General features: G+C 37.8%; 2 protein-coding genes across 3 annotated transcripts in view; one reads left to right on the plus strand and one right to left on the minus strand.

Moving 5' to 3' along the window:
• SPG11 (SPG11, spatacsin vesicle trafficking associated) overlaps positions 1-9,016 on the plus strand; it is a 73,676-nt gene extending 64,660 nt beyond the window's left edge. The window contains exon 41 of one of the 2 annotated variants that reach the window (XM_015595893.2): positions 7,643-9,016. In XM_015595893.2, coding sequence (XP_015451379.1) covers positions 7,643-7,647 — 5 coding nt within the window. In that variant the 3' untranslated portion in view covers positions 7,648-9,016. Of the gene's footprint in view, positions 1-4,279; positions 5,881-7,642 lie in introns of those variants that run through there. The other variant, XM_015595892.2, reaches the window with a different exon arrangement.
• Positions 79-17,792, minus strand: EIF3J (eukaryotic translation initiation factor 3 subunit J). The gene is made up of 8 exons (XM_006920417.3): positions 17,652-17,792; positions 17,475-17,578; positions 9,887-9,941; positions 9,288-9,379; positions 5,997-6,111; positions 3,885-4,046; positions 2,216-2,289; positions 79-1,866 (listed from the first exon to the last, which is right to left on the minus strand). Exons 1-8 carry the CDS (start codon positions 17,695-17,697, stop codon positions 1,735-1,737), a joined length of 780 nt encoding a protein of 259 aa, XP_006920479.1. The 5' UTR covers positions 17,698-17,792; the 3' UTR covers positions 79-1,734.
• Positions 17,793-18,330: the final 538 nt, after the last annotated feature.

The raw sequence follows: 18,330 nt of genomic DNA on the forward strand, positions 1-18,330 counted from the left end.
AAAGTTCCATCTTCCTCAGGCTGGCTTCTACTTTAGGAGATGATAAAATATTGATTAAAGAATACCTGTGCCTGCAGATTCCAGTTTTAAAGGAATTTAATATTATTTACACAGTGAAGGAACAGATGATACATTTTCATTAGTTAGAAACTGATCTCTATAATAAAATAGATTTAAATTCAGTGCATGTCGTTATCAACTGCTAAGGAAATCTTAGCCCTTGTCAGCCTTAAAACAATCTTTATTTGCTGTAATTATTGCTGTGTAATCACTGCTTTCTGTTAATTTCTCAAATAATTTGGATGGTCCTGTCTTCCACTTAGTGGTCTACAGAGCTTTGATTGAGGCTCCTACTTTGTAAGAGAAATTTAAAACATTTTTTGTTCTGTCCCTACTTTTGAGTGTGATAGTTTCAAAACAACAAAAAAACAAAAAAGAATCCAACCACGGATTTGGTTAAATTGCTTAAAATATGTAATAAAGATTAATCTATGCTTATAGCTATAACCTGAGTTATAAGCTCAGTTACTCCAAATAAATAGTTTTTCTAGGAACTTAATTAGGCCTCAATATCTAAATAACCAAATAATTTCCCCCAAATAAATAAGAGGAAGGCAGCTCTATGCCTTTGTTGCTCTAGGGTAACACTATTAAGGGCCTGGCAAATCATTTTTGTTTTAAAGCTGTAACTACTCATCATTTCTTAAACTTTGTAAATATATAGAGAACTCTAGTCCCAAGAGCTGTGGTTTCTATACTCTCCAAAAATATCTCTTGGGAGATAACACAAAATTTAAGTCCTCACAATAGTGATTTTATTAAATTAGTTGCTTTATAAAACATTGCAGATGTCATAATTGTTAACATAACAATTTACCAAACTGTAGTTAACTGGTGCAGCTTGCTGAGCATGTTTTATAAAGGAAAGGAAATGCCAAAACCCTGTTTAAAGTTGTTGCACTGCAGCCTAGGAGAACAAAGAAGATTTGTTTCTCAGACACTTAAATTAGGCAAATAAACAGGCAGTTTCCATCCCCCATCTGAAGCACTCCATCAGTAAAATAGTCTGTTCAGCTAGACAGTCTATGCAATCAAGAGATTCCACAACTTGTAATGCAATAACGGAGAGGTTTACCTTCTTCAGCTTCAAAGTTGGAGGGTTTTGGTCATTTAATTTTTAAGTATCAGACTAGTGCTTTTCAGCCGCCGTATCTTCACTGAGATAAAGCAGTCTTCTTCACAATGTATTTTTAATATCCTCACGCTCAATTTTAAGACAAAGCAATTTTAATACTAGGTGCACACCACATGCCCTGGCTGCAAACTGCTTTTCTTGACAAGTTATGAAGTAGTTCAAGGAGGTATGGTTAAGGCTGTATTACTGAATGGTGCTGGTAAATACTACACAATTTTTTGTCATGTTGCAGCCTTTGTTTCCAATTTAGTGACTGCTGCTATAGAATCAAATAGCAACAATGACAACATTATTAGGCTTTTTTTTTTTTTTTAACTATGATTTAGTAGCAACTGAGGTTCCCAATTTTAACCCCTTGGCAGCAAGATCCAAGTTCCCTCTTTTGCACATTAGCACCTAAGTGTCAAGGGGTTAAATAACCAGCACAAAAGATACTGCACTTCTGATTGTAGCATTTGGCAGAACTGAAAGGAAAGGAAGTTGTGCTACATGTTGAAGGGATTGTGGGCAACAGAAAAACACCAGGAGAAGAGAAAATGTCACATGAAATCTTCATAGTCTTGTACATATCCTCCATCATAAGCGCCATAATCTGCCAGATCATCTTTCATGGTGGCCTTTAATCCCCCTCCAGGAACCACACCTTTCTTCTTCTTTTTGGCTTTGCTTTGCTAAAGGTAAAAGAGAGTTAATTTATGAGACTTTATCTACCATGGGCATCTTATCTGGTATAGCAACCCTCATGGAGATACCAAAGCCTCTGGTCCCAGAAAAACTTTAGTTCTCTAAGGGAGATCCCAGACCTAACCCAGTGCAATTTCTATTATTAATTCAGAAAAGATTGTGAACATGTCTGTAAACAAAAGGAAACTAATGGCATTCACGTTCCTGTTCTATTCCAATTTAAACAGTACTAGTGAATTGCTAGACTTCTAAATTTTGGGGGTTGGGCTCCTACTTCATACACTTGAGATTATTATGCCCATACTGCCATCCTAATTTAACACAGCTTGCTCTTACCTTTTCTTGTTTCTGTTTTTCACTACAAAGCACAGTCAATGAATTGGTAATCTTTTTCAAGTCATCGATTTCCACTAAGAAAAAAAAAAGTATACCATCGATTTTTAAGCATTTTTGGAATAAATGAAAGCGAAATATACCTTCTTCCCCATGTTATGAGAAATCTAACTTATCATTAACTTCAGTAACTTTGAAAAGGTTATGAATTTCTCCTGACAGAACATAGTAAAAAATCATTCAGTCTATGGCCAAGCTCTCAAATCAGCCCTTTTAAAAGTAAAATGGCAAATCCAGCAATAAAAATTTATAATGACCTGCAATTATCAAGACACCAGTACTCAAAGAAACTAGAAATGTCTTTATAGTTCACCATATTCCCTACCATTCTTCCTTATCCCATCTAAACACGCAGAGGATAACCATACCCTCCCATAACACATCCTTGATATCCCGTGAAGAGTGGCTAAATGAATATGGAACTAAAATTTTTAAACCTACAGGTGACAACTTCCCACCCCCTGGGGTCTCCATTTTCTAGCATAGGAACTAGAATTAAAATAGATACCTCAGAAATCTCAGTGTCCTACCAGGAGACAAGCCCGTTTAGTAGACAACATATCCTTCCATCTTTATAAAAATATAAAGCTGAAAACAGACACCAGTTTTTAGCTACCAAAAAAGTGGTCAGTTTGATTTGAGAGCACCTTTTAAAACAGGAAAATAGTACATGTAGAAAAATACCAACTATGGGTCTATATCACTGATCAAATTCAGAACCCCCAGTTTAGTAATTTCTCAAAACTAATTTAAAACCCATTATATACAATTCATCTTTCTCAATCTTAAAAATAGTAAATACTAGCAAAACCAGTCCTTTCCACGTTAGTGCTGCACCACCCCTGGTTGTCACTCCCACACACCCTACCCCTAAAATATGTGACTCCTCTCAGGACATGGCACCACACCCATGGACCCAGAGAATAGGTGCCAGCTCTCTTGAGCAACTGCACCTGGTCACAGGCTTCCTCATTTGTAAAATGAAGACACTTGCTGTTTATTGCTGGTCTCAGCAATAAAATCTTGTATGCCCAGAAAGCATTTTCTCCAAAAGACACTTCCTAGCCCCTTTCAAGATCTAATTAGATAAAAGAATAAGAGTTTTATTAGCTGCTATGCCAACAAACCTCAGATGTCTCTTTGGGAAGCCATTATAAAAACATGAAAGCAGTCTCAAAAAATGAACAAAATCACTCAAACTCATTGTATAGTCACAGAAAAACATCCCACAGTTAACTGCTAACAAAAGCAAATCCTAAATCTGTATCAAGGGTCCCCAATCCCCAGGCTGTGGACCAATACAGGTCTGTGGCCTGTTAGGAACAGGGCCACACAGCAGGTGGTAAGTGGCAGGCCAGCAAACAAAGCTTCATTTGTACTTACAGCCACCCCCCCCCAGTGCTAGCATCACTGCCTCAGCTCTACCTCAGATCATCATGCATTAGATTCTCATAGGAGCACCAGTCCCTGGTACCAAAAAGTTGGGGACCCCGGTCTATATTATAGCATTCCCACCCCACTCCCCCACCTCAAAAGTCAACCTCTATTCTCCTGAGTATGATGTGGCCTTATTAAAATCCATCCACAGAGAAACGAGATTAGAAATACTTACATGAAATACAAACATCTCGAACTAAGGCTTCCAAAAAACTGGCATAATATAGTGACTTTTCATATTGTGTAATCTTATCTTTTAGTAATTTTCCAAACTCTGTGAAGTCATCTCTTGAAGATGGGTTCATAGCATCTATGCCATAAACTGTATTAGTAACACCTATAAGAGAAAGGGAACACTTAAAATATCAAAAAGATTTTTAAAAGTTTATAAACCAATTAGCTGTTCTGAATAATTCTGCTATTTCATTCCAAAGGAGAGATTTTTAATCTGAGTCCACTGGAGTCCTTGAACAGAAATCAGAGGGTCTGTGAATTTGGATCAGAAAAAAAGATTACTGCTTTATTTTTACTAACCTCTAATTTAGTATTTCCTTCCATTTTTATTAACAGGCAAAAAAATCACAGTGGTACTAGCAAAACCAGACTGCTACCACTAGACATCAGATACTTTTGTATCATATTACAGTTGTCGCGGATATCTTGAAATACTGTTCAGTCATCATTACTTTCAAATTACATTAACTTATTAAACCTGCCCTAGATCTTATTTAATGCATTAAGAAGCACATAATTATCACAAATTATTTTAATATCTTGATACCTATTCCAATCTAAAGGTTTCTTTATAAGTAACATCCTCTGTTCTATTTTATGCATTTAAAAACATCATATGATGAAGGGGCCCAAAGGTTCACTAAGATTGCCAAAAGAGGCCTTGGCACAAAAGAATGCTCTTCAGCATTTGTCCAAGAACAGCCTATAGTAAAGTGAAGAGAGATGGAATAAAGAAAAAGATGGTTCCTGTGAAAGTATCCAGCTAATGAACCACATGTTAAATCCCAATGGAAAAATTAATCTGTCCTAAAAGAATTCTAGTCTAAGAGACAGTATGCTTCCATAGCCTCCACAATAGTCAAGTAAATTACTTATTATCAGTATCACTGATTCAGTATTTTAAGTATGAGAAACAACACTGAAATCCTATTAACCAAATGATGACTGTATGAATGCATGTTTTTGCCTTTTAATCTGTAATTGGTGTCCTATATTAGGATTTATGGGTACTGCATAAATCCTTCTCTTTAATAAACACATGGTGGCTTTTACTATCTTATGAAGACACAGGATAATGCCTGAGTGCCCTCTGTAATGAGATGAGTGCAGTTAAGACATTCCAAGCACACATCAGTGCACAGGAGCATACATAGCAACTTGAGATTGCTAGCATCTCACTGAGATAGATATAAGGTCACATTTCTCATGGAAAGGCAGAATAATCACTGCAGTCAGCCTGCTTGATCCATTTTAAAAAAGGGAAGGCAGGGGGAAACTAGATCCTTTGTGGCTCTAGGTTTCAATTTCAAAGTTATTTAACTGTTTCAACATGATCTACTCTGCAAACTACTCAATAGGCAATGAGAACAACAAACTTGGTTAAACAAAGAGTTTTTAACTATTTTTCTGGCCATGTTTCTTTTACCCTCTGTGCCATGTAACTCTCCCCATAGAACACTCTGAACTTAACTATTTACAAGATCCTGAACAGGTCTTTTATCTCATGCACTAACCATAGCTGCAGGGATGGCACAAAGAAATGAAAGCCTTCTAAAGATAGGGCATGGTGAGGACAAGAAGGGTTGCAAGAAAGAAATTATCCTGAGTACAAGACAGCACAGCTAAAGCTGAATGCCCCCACAGACCAGCATGCTATTGTCTAAGTCTTATCCAGACTTAAAAGACAACAGGACAGCCCTACAGGCAGTTCAGTATTTAAATCTCAACGCTACAGACAGTCATGTTTCAACCATATTTCATCCAGCTGACGAATACATTTAAAGGAGCAGTATACTTTATGAGGGTCCAATGACATTTTGTCTTAATAATCTTTTATCTGATACTCAAATTATTCAAGAATCTGAATGTGTATCTCATTCTACCTTGGGTAATATCTCAAATATAAAGAGAATAAAAACTGCTTGCTAATATCTAAATTAGCCAGTATCATGCTTCTTCAAAAAAGGTGTTTTCTGAACTTTCATAACTAGTAAGACTTCCACAGTATTCACTTGGAACCTCAATACTGCACTGCAGTCACACTCCCACTTACCAAAAGTTTCTTTTGCTAATTCGAGGTCTGATTCTTCCTGTAATTTCTTTAGCCGCAGCTTATCTGCTAATTGTTCTTCTGGTGTTAGCACTTTAGGTTCTTCAGGTTCTTCTAACTAAAATGAGACAAATGAAATTTTAAAAGGGCTGGGATTATGATGGGTGCACCCAGTACATCTGTATTATATGGAAATTTTTATAAGCACACAAAAATAGTGGCAAACACCTAAAAGCGTTTACATACTGTATTTTGGCATTCTTCTAAACACTTTAGAAATTCTTATCCAAATGTCACAGGAAAAAAACCTGAGGCACAGAGAAGTTAAGCAACCTGCCCATGGTAACAGAAGGTTAACACAGCTTACGATAATGGGACAGCTATAGCCTGTTTTAAAAATAAGGAGATTGTAGACGAAGTGAAAATGGCATTCTTACATACTGCGGCTAACGCTGAATTCCTAGGACAACTTTGGTAATATGTACAAGTCTTAAAATAGTTTTATATGCTTTAATCAAATAATTCCACTTCTAGGTGTTTATCTTAAGAAACCAAAGATGCACTTAAATTTTAACCTCAAGGATGATGTCCAATAAGGTATTATTTGTCAATTCAAATAAATTTAGAAACAACTATTTGTTCACCAGAATGGTTAAAGTATGGCGTATCCACATGACAATACTATGCAGACATAAAAAATGTTTTTTAAAGAATTAGAAAAACATTTCCCCTCAATCTTTTCCTATTACTTTGTACTATTAAAAAAGTAATATTGTCATCGTAACAAATTTAAAAACACTATAGAAGTTGTCACTTATTTCCCAATCACACCCCTCTGAGATGACAGCAGTTTAGTGTGCATCATTTGTATATATACTGTGATGTAACTGTCTACAACAAATAAGTATTAGTTTTACTATGAGGAGAAATCTTTAATAATATTTATCGAAATTGAAAAAAGTGAAAGGAATTTGACATTCATGGTTATTCATGCCTGTACGGTTTGAAGATTTTGATACAGAAGTCCACTTCTGAAACAGATCATTTTATTCTCAGGGAGAAAATGAAATGAGAAAGGTCATTAAACCAAATTAGGAAATCTCTGAACACTTTCTAGAAAGAAAAAGGGAAATACCTCCACTTAACTGTCTTAGATCTGGATGTCATTAAGTATTTCCTGCATCAAAACTAAATATATCTGAACTCAATGCCTGGCCTAAGATAAACAGAGTACACTTAAACTAACCTAAAGTTAGAAACTAGTATCAAGATACAACAGTATAATTCTAACTGCAATGACCAAGAAAGATCCAATTTATACAACTTTTGACCTCTGAACATATTTCATGATTAAAAAATAAAACTGAATTAAATAAAAACCTTAACATTGAAAAGAAACAAACAAAATGTATATCAAACTAGACATAATGACACAGGGACTATAATTCAAATGCCTTTAGAGCCCAGGACATAATTATACATCCTTAGTAGGATATATTCTAAGCCCAAAAAGAATTTCAAGGAAAACAATTATGTTAGCATTCTTAGGAACCAGGATTGTCAGAATAAGAAAAAATATCAATATGAACCAATGATTGATATCTCTCTCTCCCCCGCCTCTCTCCCTTTTTCTCTCCCTCTCTCTCAAGGATGAAGATAGGAACCATTTAAAGGGACTCCTACTGGTCAAAGTTGAGACAATATAAGCATCAAAAAAAAAAAAAATCACTCTATCTTAGTAAAACACAATGAATTTATAAAAACCTGTAAGTCTATAAGTTTACTCATAAATTAAAAAATAAACCCATAATATTCCCTCATTTTTCACCACTTAAAGTTATTACATCCCCTCTTTTCTCTGAAAATCGGTAGTTAAAATTAAGGTTTTACTCTGTCTGTCTAGTACAAACCATATTCAAAGTAACCAAATAACAAAGAGAAAAGCCAGCCAATAAAAAAAACGGAAGTCATAGAATAGAAAAATCACCACTCTGTAATACCTAATGAAATAATTAGGGAATGATCATCAATGATACATTCTCTACTGGATGAGAATTTGATGTGAAACTGGATTACTTGTAAGAAGGAATATTTTTATATGAGAAGGATCAGGCTGTTACCACCTTAAGTCAGTGATCAATTTTAGGATCTCTGATAGTAGAGACATTACATGACCCTAATGTGATGTGATGTGATACAATATGAAACACAGCAATAGCTCTAAAATACTCTGACCAAGTGTTTAATCTGAATCCAATCAAACTTTTAGATTTAACTCCCAAGTTACAGGAAATTGCGACTATAAGGAAGCAATCAGACAAATCTAGAAGGTGGGATGTTCTACAAGACAACTGGCCTATTCTCTTCAATAAGTCAACATCATTTTAAAGAGACACTCAAGGAGACTTAGGATACATTAACAACCAAATGCAAGGCAAGGTCCTTGTCTGAACAAACCATATATAAAAGACATTTTGAGACAATTGTAAAATGCATAATGTTACTTGATTATATTTTAGGAAAAAAAGAATAGATGAAGCAAATATGGCAAAATATTAAATTTAGGAGATGTGTACGATTATTCATTATGCTATTTTCTCTACTTTTATGTTTGAAATTTTTCTTAATGAGAAGAAAAAATAAGAAAGCACTCTATAATCTGATATGGAAAGATCTCCATGATATATGAAATAAAGACGAAAACTTAAAAAAATTAAGAACATAAAGTTGTATCCAAATATGTAAAGACACCCTGGAGACATAAGAAACCAATATTTAGTTATAGGATAGAGGGAGAGAACAGGATAAATGAGTGATGCCTTAGGAGGGCTTAATACTGATTTTTGAATCATGTAACTGTTTTCTATCAAAAAAAAACAATTAAGTTTTTCTATTGTTTACTATTCCTGACCTTGCTCCAGATAATCAAGAACAAAAACACATATTACATGGCAGAGAAACGAATGCGTTTTGTATTTCACTCAGTAAGTACATGGCAAATAAAGACTACTCACAACTAGAAAGAACTGCAGGCACTGGCAAAAAATCACTGACAGTGGTCACTACACAATCCTGACTGTTCTCGAATGTTTGTGAAAAAAGGCATTCTAAGCTGCTGGGTTTGGTTTCTTCGTGCAAAAACCAAAAATTCAGTTTGGGATTCACTTATCTGATGGTCTCAATTTAAAGTCTTTATAAAGCACTTCTAATTTCTAGGTAACATTTGCTGCCTGTTAAGACACTGAACCACTACTATGTGAGAATTCTGTATTTTAGAAAATGAATAGTACTTACCCTCTTTTTAATTTCTTCTTGTTTTTTCTTCTGTTGCCGTTCTTTCTCTTTTATTTTCTCTGTTATTTTTTTCTTCTCTGAAATTTTGACTTCTGAAAGTAAAGAAATGTTTTAATCAGTTATCTTGAATATTTTCCAGTTTATGGATGAGATAGACATGACACTTGTATACTTCAAGAGATCAAATCTCTCCCAGTTCCAATTTTATATGGTGATTTCCTGGCAAATGAGAATTAACAAGTTCTGGGACTCTTCCTTTTTCCTTTCTAACCTGACTCCTAAAGTCCAAACATCTCCCTTCATATTTCACCACAGTCCTTTAGGCAGGACTTAGATCATACAACTATGATGCCACACACTACTCTCTCCTCCTAACAATAGCACTCAACAGAAAAACAGGAGGTATCTAATGAGTATGTTTTGAGAGGAGACAAGAGACACAGGGAGAAAAGAATAAAGAATAAAGTGGGAATGGAAGATGCTTGGGTTCTAAAAACCAAAATTTTCAATTTTGTGAGCATTTTATCATTTGTCTTAACATAAATACCAGATGCTCAGCAAGATATAAAACTAAAAATGGAGGAACCCCAGTGGCTCACCTGGTTTTACTTCTGCTTCCTCTTTTTTTTCGTCGTCATCATCATCCCAGTTATCCTAAAGAACAGGACTTCCATTAATATTTCTTGCACATTTCCTTTTCCATGTGAACTTTATTATCAACTTGTCTGACTCCTTAGAAACAAGGCTGTTGGTATTTTTTTGGTACTGCATTAAATTTATAAATTGATGTTGGACAACTGACATCATTATGTTGAGCTGCCCTAGCCAAGAAAAAGGGCTGTCTTTCCATTTGTTCAAGTCTTTTAAAGGTTTGCACATTTCTCTTTAGGTTTATTCCCAGGTATTTCATATTCTGTGCTAAGTACTGTAAATAGCTTTTTTTTCTCTTTTATGTCCTCTAACTGGTTATTATTTGTGTATAGAAAAGTTATTAGTTTTCATATGTTAATTTTAGATCCTGCTCTCTTGCTGAATTAATTTATCACTTAAGTTTTATTATTGATTCTCTGGGGTTTTCCAGGTATACTATAATATCATCTGCAAACAAGTGAGTACTTCTTTACCAGTTCTTATGTCTTAACAATTGATTTCTTTTATCTAACTGCACTGGCTAAGCCTCTAGAGTATAATATGAATAGTGGCAACAACTGAACCAAACTTACAGCCTCTCTTAAAGTCAGTTGTTTTAAAATAATAAATTGAGGACTTTATAATTACCTTCCCAAATGTAAAAACAGCCAACATTCTAGCCAATGGCTCAATTATTTCAAGCAATATTCCCTACAACACAACCCTGGTTAATGAATTAAATCTACATAATACTTAAGCACAATATTTAAGAGGAGTCAGGAAGTGAAGAACAGCTTCATGGAATACACTTCCTAACTTGGGTGGGGCATTTTAAGGTGGATCTATATTCAGTCTTTTCTATGCCTAAGACAGTCACTGAACTAAAAAAAAAACTGATTTACCAAATAATTTTCTAAAGGCTCCACAGAATTTACAAGGTTTGAGGTTAAGGACAGACAGCACTATATTTAAGTAGGGCTTTAACCTATAGGTAGCCTAGTCATTGTCTCAGCAACTATCAGGCACACTATGACACGCCATTTGAAGCTGAGCCACAGGAAGGCAGATGCAGAGCAGGAGGCCCTGACGCTACTGGAAGATGCAGAGGGTGACTAATGTGTCATAACTATGACACCAAGATTCTGGTTTTATAACAAGACATCATAAACCTGAATCAGTCTAGGTATATAAACTAACCAAGCCTTGATTCTTAAAAATCTAAGTTCACCAAAGAAAAAATCCTAATTTAAGTTGGCCATAGGATCTTCAAGTAGAGTAGGAAGACCTTGTATAAAAGTAAAAATATTTTTATAATCGTCTTACCTTGGCAATTTAACCCACAGTTCAGAGTTAACAGACTAAAAAGCAAACGAGCTAGTCACTGTTTTGGACATCTGAGATACTAGAGTTAGAAATTAGAGAGCAAATATTTGCATTACCTTGCTGGTTTACTTTACCTTGCTGGTTTACTTAAGTCGTTGTATCAATACACCACAGTACAGAAGGAACCAGAGAGCTAAAAATAAAAGGTAACTACCAGGCATTCTTTGTTGTTGTTTTAATCTTCAGAGAACATAGCAGAGCCGGGTCTGTGAGTGATATGCTGCTTCGGCAGTGCTTCAGACAGGAGCAGCATTTGCTTACTTCCAGGGGGTGCATATTTACAACTCTTTACTGATAATAGTGATGATAATAATGATAGCATTTACGCAGTGCTTACTTTGCACTGTGCAAAGGGCTTTCATGTTAAGTAACACAGTTAACCCTCACAAAAGGTTACCTCCCTTCCACCTTTTTCCTTGCATTGTGATGATCTAGTGGACACTTCTGTCAACAGGACAAATGCCTCCTCTGACTATAACCTCTTAATAGTTGTGTATAATGAAAACTGTAAACTTTTTAAAATAAAATGTGTATATACTTTGAAAAAAAAATGGTGTTATCCCCATTTTACAGACAAGGACACTAAGACTCAGAGATAGCTACCCCACAATCTCAGTGAAAAACAGTGAAGTAACCAGTTCTCAATAGACCAAAGTTCCTTTAAAGTGTCATGGTAAACGTATGACTTTTTACCTGAGCCCTGAAGTATAAAATAACTATTTGGGAACTAGTTCCTCCCTACCAAAATTTGTCCTTTCAATTAGCTCTGAATGAACTCCCTTGGAATCTCAAGGAATCTCATCAAAGAGAAGAGTTATGCCTAAGAAGATATGCCTAGCCACAACTATATCAGTTACCTACCTCAAATGGCTTGTGATGGTTTTCTACTAATTTTAAGAAACTAGAAACCTCAGGTATTAGGAGGACAAGAGGGGAGAGGTATGGCTGAAATAAGCAGCTCCATCCCAATAACTCCAATTTAGAGAAAACAGAAGCAAGAGAAGAGCATTTTTTTTCAATGCAGATGTTCATTTCTTTTCCCAGTAAAACATCACCTGCACCACACCCATATCATTGCTATCTCATTCACACTAACTCTATGTCCCGCCCCATCCCTGTCCCTGGCTTCCCCATCAAAGCATAAACCTTATCCCAGACAGCCAAGTTCAACTGTCCCAGCAGCCAGACATAAGGCTACTTTGAATTTCACAACAGAGAGGGTTTTAGTAGCAAAAGCAGTAGTTTCTAACAAGTCCTGGTAACTACCATGACATCTGCTCCTCAGTTCATGAAAAAACCATTGAAAAGCATACCTTCCTTGTCTGTCGCCCTCACCCCGGAGTGCTGGAAACAAGTCTGCCCTGAAGTTACTACCATACCAGGGACAAGTCCCTAAAGAAGGGAGCATAGTGATATAAGCAATAAGCAAAAAGAGACTGGTCACATTTCCGCCTAGATATAATTCCAAAAGTGAAAGGCCAGGTAGCTCTCCCCAGGAACTTAAAGAGTTTTTGTTTCTTTTTTGTTTCCTCAGTTATAAAATTTTGCAAGTGCCCTAATGGTAAACATAAAGTAGAATGTCTAAATCTGTCCAATTTTCTGTAAACAGTAGGACTTCATAAATGCTGACAACAAATTCAGATAAAATGCAAAAAGGATTCCTAGAGAAAGACCTAAAATTAACATTTAAAATAGGGAGTAAGTCTACAATTTAGTAAGCTCTAAATGGTTATCTGCTTCAAGAAACTACCTATCAATATCCAATTAAATTCCTTACCCAATTATTTTTGGTAATAAATCTTTGGTAATAAAGCCAATAAATTGGTACCTATTATATCCAATTTATCTCTAAAAGAATCGCCCAAGCTGCTCTCCTAAATGGCTAGTTTTCTTAGAAGAGAAGCTTTGTATAACTACTTGCTTATCTATATTCTTGTTCTACAGATACACACCCAACATCATTTGAGCCATTTCTCTGAAAGAGATGGCTGCTTTTTAAGTTTAAAACCTTCCCAGCTGAACTAAGAATTGAAAACAAACCAGAAAAATTTTAAACCTGTTTTATTTCTAACAATGCGGCCAGTAGTTGGCTGGTCTGTCATTTTTATAATGTACAACTACAGAATGTCACATGCAGTGAGAGAACACAGGGCTGACAATGCTTTCCAACTTAAGCAAGGTATATTTATAGATCGTCAAATAGAAATAGCTTCAAAAGAGCAGTAAAATTCTTCTGCCCCATAGCAATAGCCCACTAACATATACTCCTCCCTTTTTCTTTAAGTAGTATAAAGCATAACCTCTTGCAGAAAAAAAAAAAAAAGCCTTTTACTGGTGTTCTTCAAGATGTACTGACCTGCTGAGAGGCCTCAGAACTCTGTAACAGAGTTTCTGACAAGGCGGGACTTTCCAGCAAAGTTCAGTTTTTAAAATAAGTTCAGATGTCCTTTCATCATCTCAGAACTGTGCTGGTCTCTGGAAGCCAAGCCATTCATTTAACTCAATTCATTAAGTTTTTGACATCTTACTATGTATGGTTTATCACTCAGTTGAATTCCATCTCAATGCCTACCTGTCTCATATTCAGAACTATTATCAATCAATTCTATTTTAAATTCCTGGTTAAGCAAGATCACAATCAAGACACTGAACTCTAAACAAGTGGCTTATTTATTTTCAATGGATCAGCATAACAAATAGAGTAGGTAAATATTTTTCAATAACAAATGTTTCCTAATTAAAAACTTACATTTATAAAAGTTGTCAGGATACTGAAATAATATAATTGAGATTTTCTTCAAAATTGTCTGGGGGAGGAAAGCAGTAAGTGGAGATATAGAATAAGACTGGCCATAGATTTATTAAATTTTTCTTTCTACTTCTATACATATTTGGAATTTTTCCTAAGAAGTTAAACACACACTCCAAGATAGCCGTTTCCTGGCAAAATGCCACCTTCTGAGTATTTCCCAATAATCTCCCATTTCTCTGAAACATAGCTCCCTTTCTTAAGAAGTGCTGTTTCCAATGCTTGAAAAATGTCCTTACTTGGGTAGATTAAAGTTATTAACCCACAAAGAAGCCTAATGGATAGAATGAAGCCAGCAGTTTTCAACTAAGTCAGTTCTCTAGGCTCTTTCTAAGAAATTTCATGTTATAGAAGCAAACGACTGAGATGGCTGAATACAACCAGAAGTTTTCTCAAAATAAACTCTATACCCTTTGAATACATCTAGCTTCTAATCTGTACTATTGAAATGTTGAGAGCCTAGTAAAATAGAGTAGAAGTTGTATTGTCACTGCTTATAGTGGAGAGGTACTCACTGCCTCTTGTCAACACAGCCTACATATCATTCCAGCAATGGGGAAGGAGTCCAGTGATATATACCAAGTGAACAACTCCTCCCACTGCTTCTATATAACAACAGTATAGTAAGAAAAGTAAAATAAAGCCAGAGTGACAGGAAAGTATGCTCCCTAGTTCTCACCTTTTCAACTGGAAAAAGCATAGGCTTTTCCCCCTATGAATATTAATAATTCTACAGTTTCACCTAAATCCACTTCTGCCACTGCCAGACAGCTATTTGAAAAGTCAAGGGCAGCAAAATGCTATAATGTCTACTGAAAGACAGTAAACTACTGGAGCAAATTACTGTAACAAAGACCTGTTTTTCCTTTCATTTCTCAGAACATTACAAATGACATTATATTCTTCAAGGTTAAACACCAGATACTAACATAAACTGAAGAACGTACTCTGTTTCCACATACCTTTTGAAGACTTAAAGAGTTCACATATTATATTAAGGACTATGATTATTCAATCTCATGGAAACTAAGCCTTGTTTGCATCTCCCTACAAAAGGATTGGGCACTAAAACGTGAGAATTCAGAATTTAGTATTACTACCATCCAAAGTGACAAAATTCAACTCTAGATCGGTAACCTCTCAGCAAGCAAAATTAGCTTGATAAACATGGTCACTCCATTCAAAAGAAAAGTCACAGTAAATAGCCACTGTGGAGAGAACATACTCCTTCTGAGCTTAGGAAATCATAAGATATGGCAAAAAATAAACCCCAGATACTAGATCTAAAAAGCCTAAGCATACTTCCAATTACCCAGAAAAATTAAGACTACATATTGAAGTGAAAGAGAATTAACATTTATTGAGTGCCGACGAAGTCCCAGGGAACTCTGCTTAATGCTTTATAGGCTATCTCATTTAAAATGTAAATTAAACCCCTGAGGTAGCTCCAATAATGACAATTCACAGATTGGGAAACTAAAACAAACTAAAAAACTCATTTATGACCACAAATATAGAAAATGTCACAGCAACAATATAAACCCAGGTTTGTCTGATTCCAGAGGCCAGGAATCAAACTATTCCATGGATATATCTTGGGAATCTTGCAGAAACGCAACAGAAATAAACCAACGTTTCAACTCAGAAATAAAACGTACAAGTTTAGCTTTCTTCTCCAAGATCAACTTCAAGGTTTACATAAAAGAAATAAGCTACTTGTATAAAAGAAACTAATTCTGCACTGAAAGAGTGACTGAACAAGTTGACCTTTATGGCCCCTTACAACTTGTAAATCTCCAAATTAGTTCCAAGTGGTCAGAATTATACTGATCAGGATTGACACCATTTAGATTAATAATCTCAGGCAGTCTACTTCACATCAGTCCAGACTACTCAAACTTTATTTTCTGGTACTCTTTTCCTTATTAATCTTTTCTTCTCATTAGATAAAATTCCCAATTTTCACAACGATGTCTTAACTGCTGCATCCAGTATGAATAGAAAAAATGAAAGCACAAACCTGAACTAAAGGCTCAAAACAGAAAATCTGCTACAATGTCTAATAGTTAATTAACTGATATCTTGCAATGAGGCTGTTAACAGGATCCATTCCCATGTCTATACAACATGTAAATGAAGCATCAAAGTGTCTTCACAATAGTGCTATCCATTTATTAACTCCAATGTGTGTGCAAAGCTCCCATCATTTCTGAATCTCAGACTGTTCAATAAATTGGACAGTCACCTCATCAGACTCAGAAGAAAAAGGTAAAGTCCAAAGAAAAGCAGTATTAATATTAATAGTGATTATCCAGCTTAAACTTTTTCAAACCAAGCAGAAGGATTTATAGGGTTCTGAGTATATGCTAAAAGGAGGAAGGCAGGAGAGCCATTCACTAAATGAATCAAAACCATGAAATACCACTTTCCAATTCATACTAAACTTTATCTGCACAAGTATGAAAAGACTTTGAGAAGTTTGTTAAGGCAGTAATCATAATGTCATCTGAAGCCATACGATGAGCTCCCATGAGTTTTCAAAAACAAACGAAGGTACATCTGGTTAAGATCTACGAGGCATAGGAAAAAACAAACACTGGTCTCTCTACTCCAAACACCAAATATTCCATACATCCTTAGGCGTCGTTTGTGTGTACAATAATAAGTCACTCTACTAACTACATTTTTCAGGTCGCTTTGTGGACCAATAACTTATGGCTATCTCAAAACTCAGTTCATTCTTTTACCACAGAGTATGGGAAGGGAAGCTAAAAGTTATTTCACTTTACTGTTTCTACTCGTGTGAAAAAAAAAGTTAAAATTAAGCCACAGTATTTCATTCATCTAATTATTCAAACTCTTCAAATGGACCTTGGGGGACATTAAGTGAATTACTGGCCCTGGGGAGACTTGAGCTCGAAAAGGCAGGTGGGTTGCGATTTTTTCCATATGGGAAAAGTCATGGGGCTCAATCCTCAACTTCCCAGTCTCATCCTGGCCAGCAGCTCTACACTGCGAAGTTTGCACGTGGGCCGGCCGGGCCGCTGCTGTCACCTCCCGTCGCCAGTTGGCGGGTGGGATCCAGGCCGAGGCGCGGACCTTCAAAGAAAGGCTGGGGCCGCGGCCGCTGCCGCTCTCGCCAAGCGAGTCGGAAAGGCCACGCTGCCCGTCTCCGGCCCATATGGACGGCAAGCGGAGGGGAAGAGGGCATCTCCGGGCCCTATGCTCGCGCCTGGACTCATAGTCCGCAGGCCGGGGCGGCGCCCCTGGGCCCAGAGTCCACTCGCCCGCCCTTCGGCGGGCAACCCCTCCCGCGACGGTGTCAGTCCGCTCCCGCGCTGCCCGGAGCCCCGGCCCGCACCCACCTTGACATCCTCATCCTCGTCCTCGCCTTCCCAGCGGTCTCCGCCGGCGGTGCCGCCGCCCCCCACCTTCCGAACCGGGTCTTCCACGGAGAACGTGTCCGCGTCTATAAGAGAGAGCAAGCCGCGTTAGCGTCTGCTAGTGCCGGCCCAGGTCCTGCCCCTGGAACTTCTCCTCACCCCAGGAGTCGGAGTCCCCCGCCGCTGCCGCCGCCGCCGCCGCCATCTCGAGCCGGGTGTGAGCGTGTGTGAAGGGAGAGCCAGCGAGGAGTTAGCGCGGCGGAGGTGAGTCACTAGATTTGCTCTCGTTGGCCCGCGCGGAGCAGGCTGGGACCGTGGCTGACTGTACGCCGAGGCCGAAGCCCCGCCCCTTCTGGCGGCAGCGACGCGCGCGCGGGCAAGATGGGGGCGTGGGACGTGGCTCGCGGAGCTGGGGGTCGCGTGGAAGGGCGTGGCCTAGCGTCCAGGTCTCAGCGACGCAGGACAGTCCTGGGCGCTAGTGGGTCGGAGAGAGAGGAGGCAGTTTGGAGACCGCCACGCCAGCCTGTGCCCCGGAGAGGAAATGTAAGTGCGGGGAAGTTAGCAGGGCGGTCCCCTGGTTGGCGCTAGGCCCTCACTTGTCCTCGCCACCCCTCCCCTGCCTATTCCAGCCCCGCCCCAACCCATCGGTCACTTTAATCGCCGCTGGCGGATACCACACCACGCTCGTATGCGGGCTCTGTAAGCCATGCCCTCCTGTGGGGGCTGTGGACGGGCCTCCCTGACCCCCCGGAGGGTACAGTCTAGCGCTGGAGGAAGGGACATCCTTCTGGTAGCAGGCGTGCGCGGCGCGCTGGGGAAGGAGCGAGTGGAGAGGGCG

Source organism: Pteropus alecto, unplaced genomic scaffold (assembly GCF_000325575.1).
Source record: "Pteropus alecto unplaced genomic scaffold, ASM32557v1 scaffold86, whole genome shotgun sequence".
Taxonomy (NCBI): Eukaryota; Metazoa; Chordata; class Mammalia; order Chiroptera; family Pteropodidae; genus Pteropus; species Pteropus alecto.

Excerpts from the sequence above, each read along its gene's own strand:
- EIF3J (XM_006920417.3), bottom strand. The coding sequence starts at position 17,697 with ATGGCGGCGGCGGCGGCGGCAGCGGCGGGGGACTCCGACTCCTGGG. Across the intron at positions 9,380-9,886 it reads GGAAGCAGAAGTAAAACCAG|AAGTCAAAATTTCAGAGAAG; the intron begins GTGAGCCACTGG and ends CTTTACTTTCAG. Across the intron at positions 4,047-5,996 it reads ATTAGCAAAAGAAACTTTTG|GTGTTACTAATACAGTTTAT; the intron begins GTAAGTGGGAGT and ends TTTCTCTTATAG.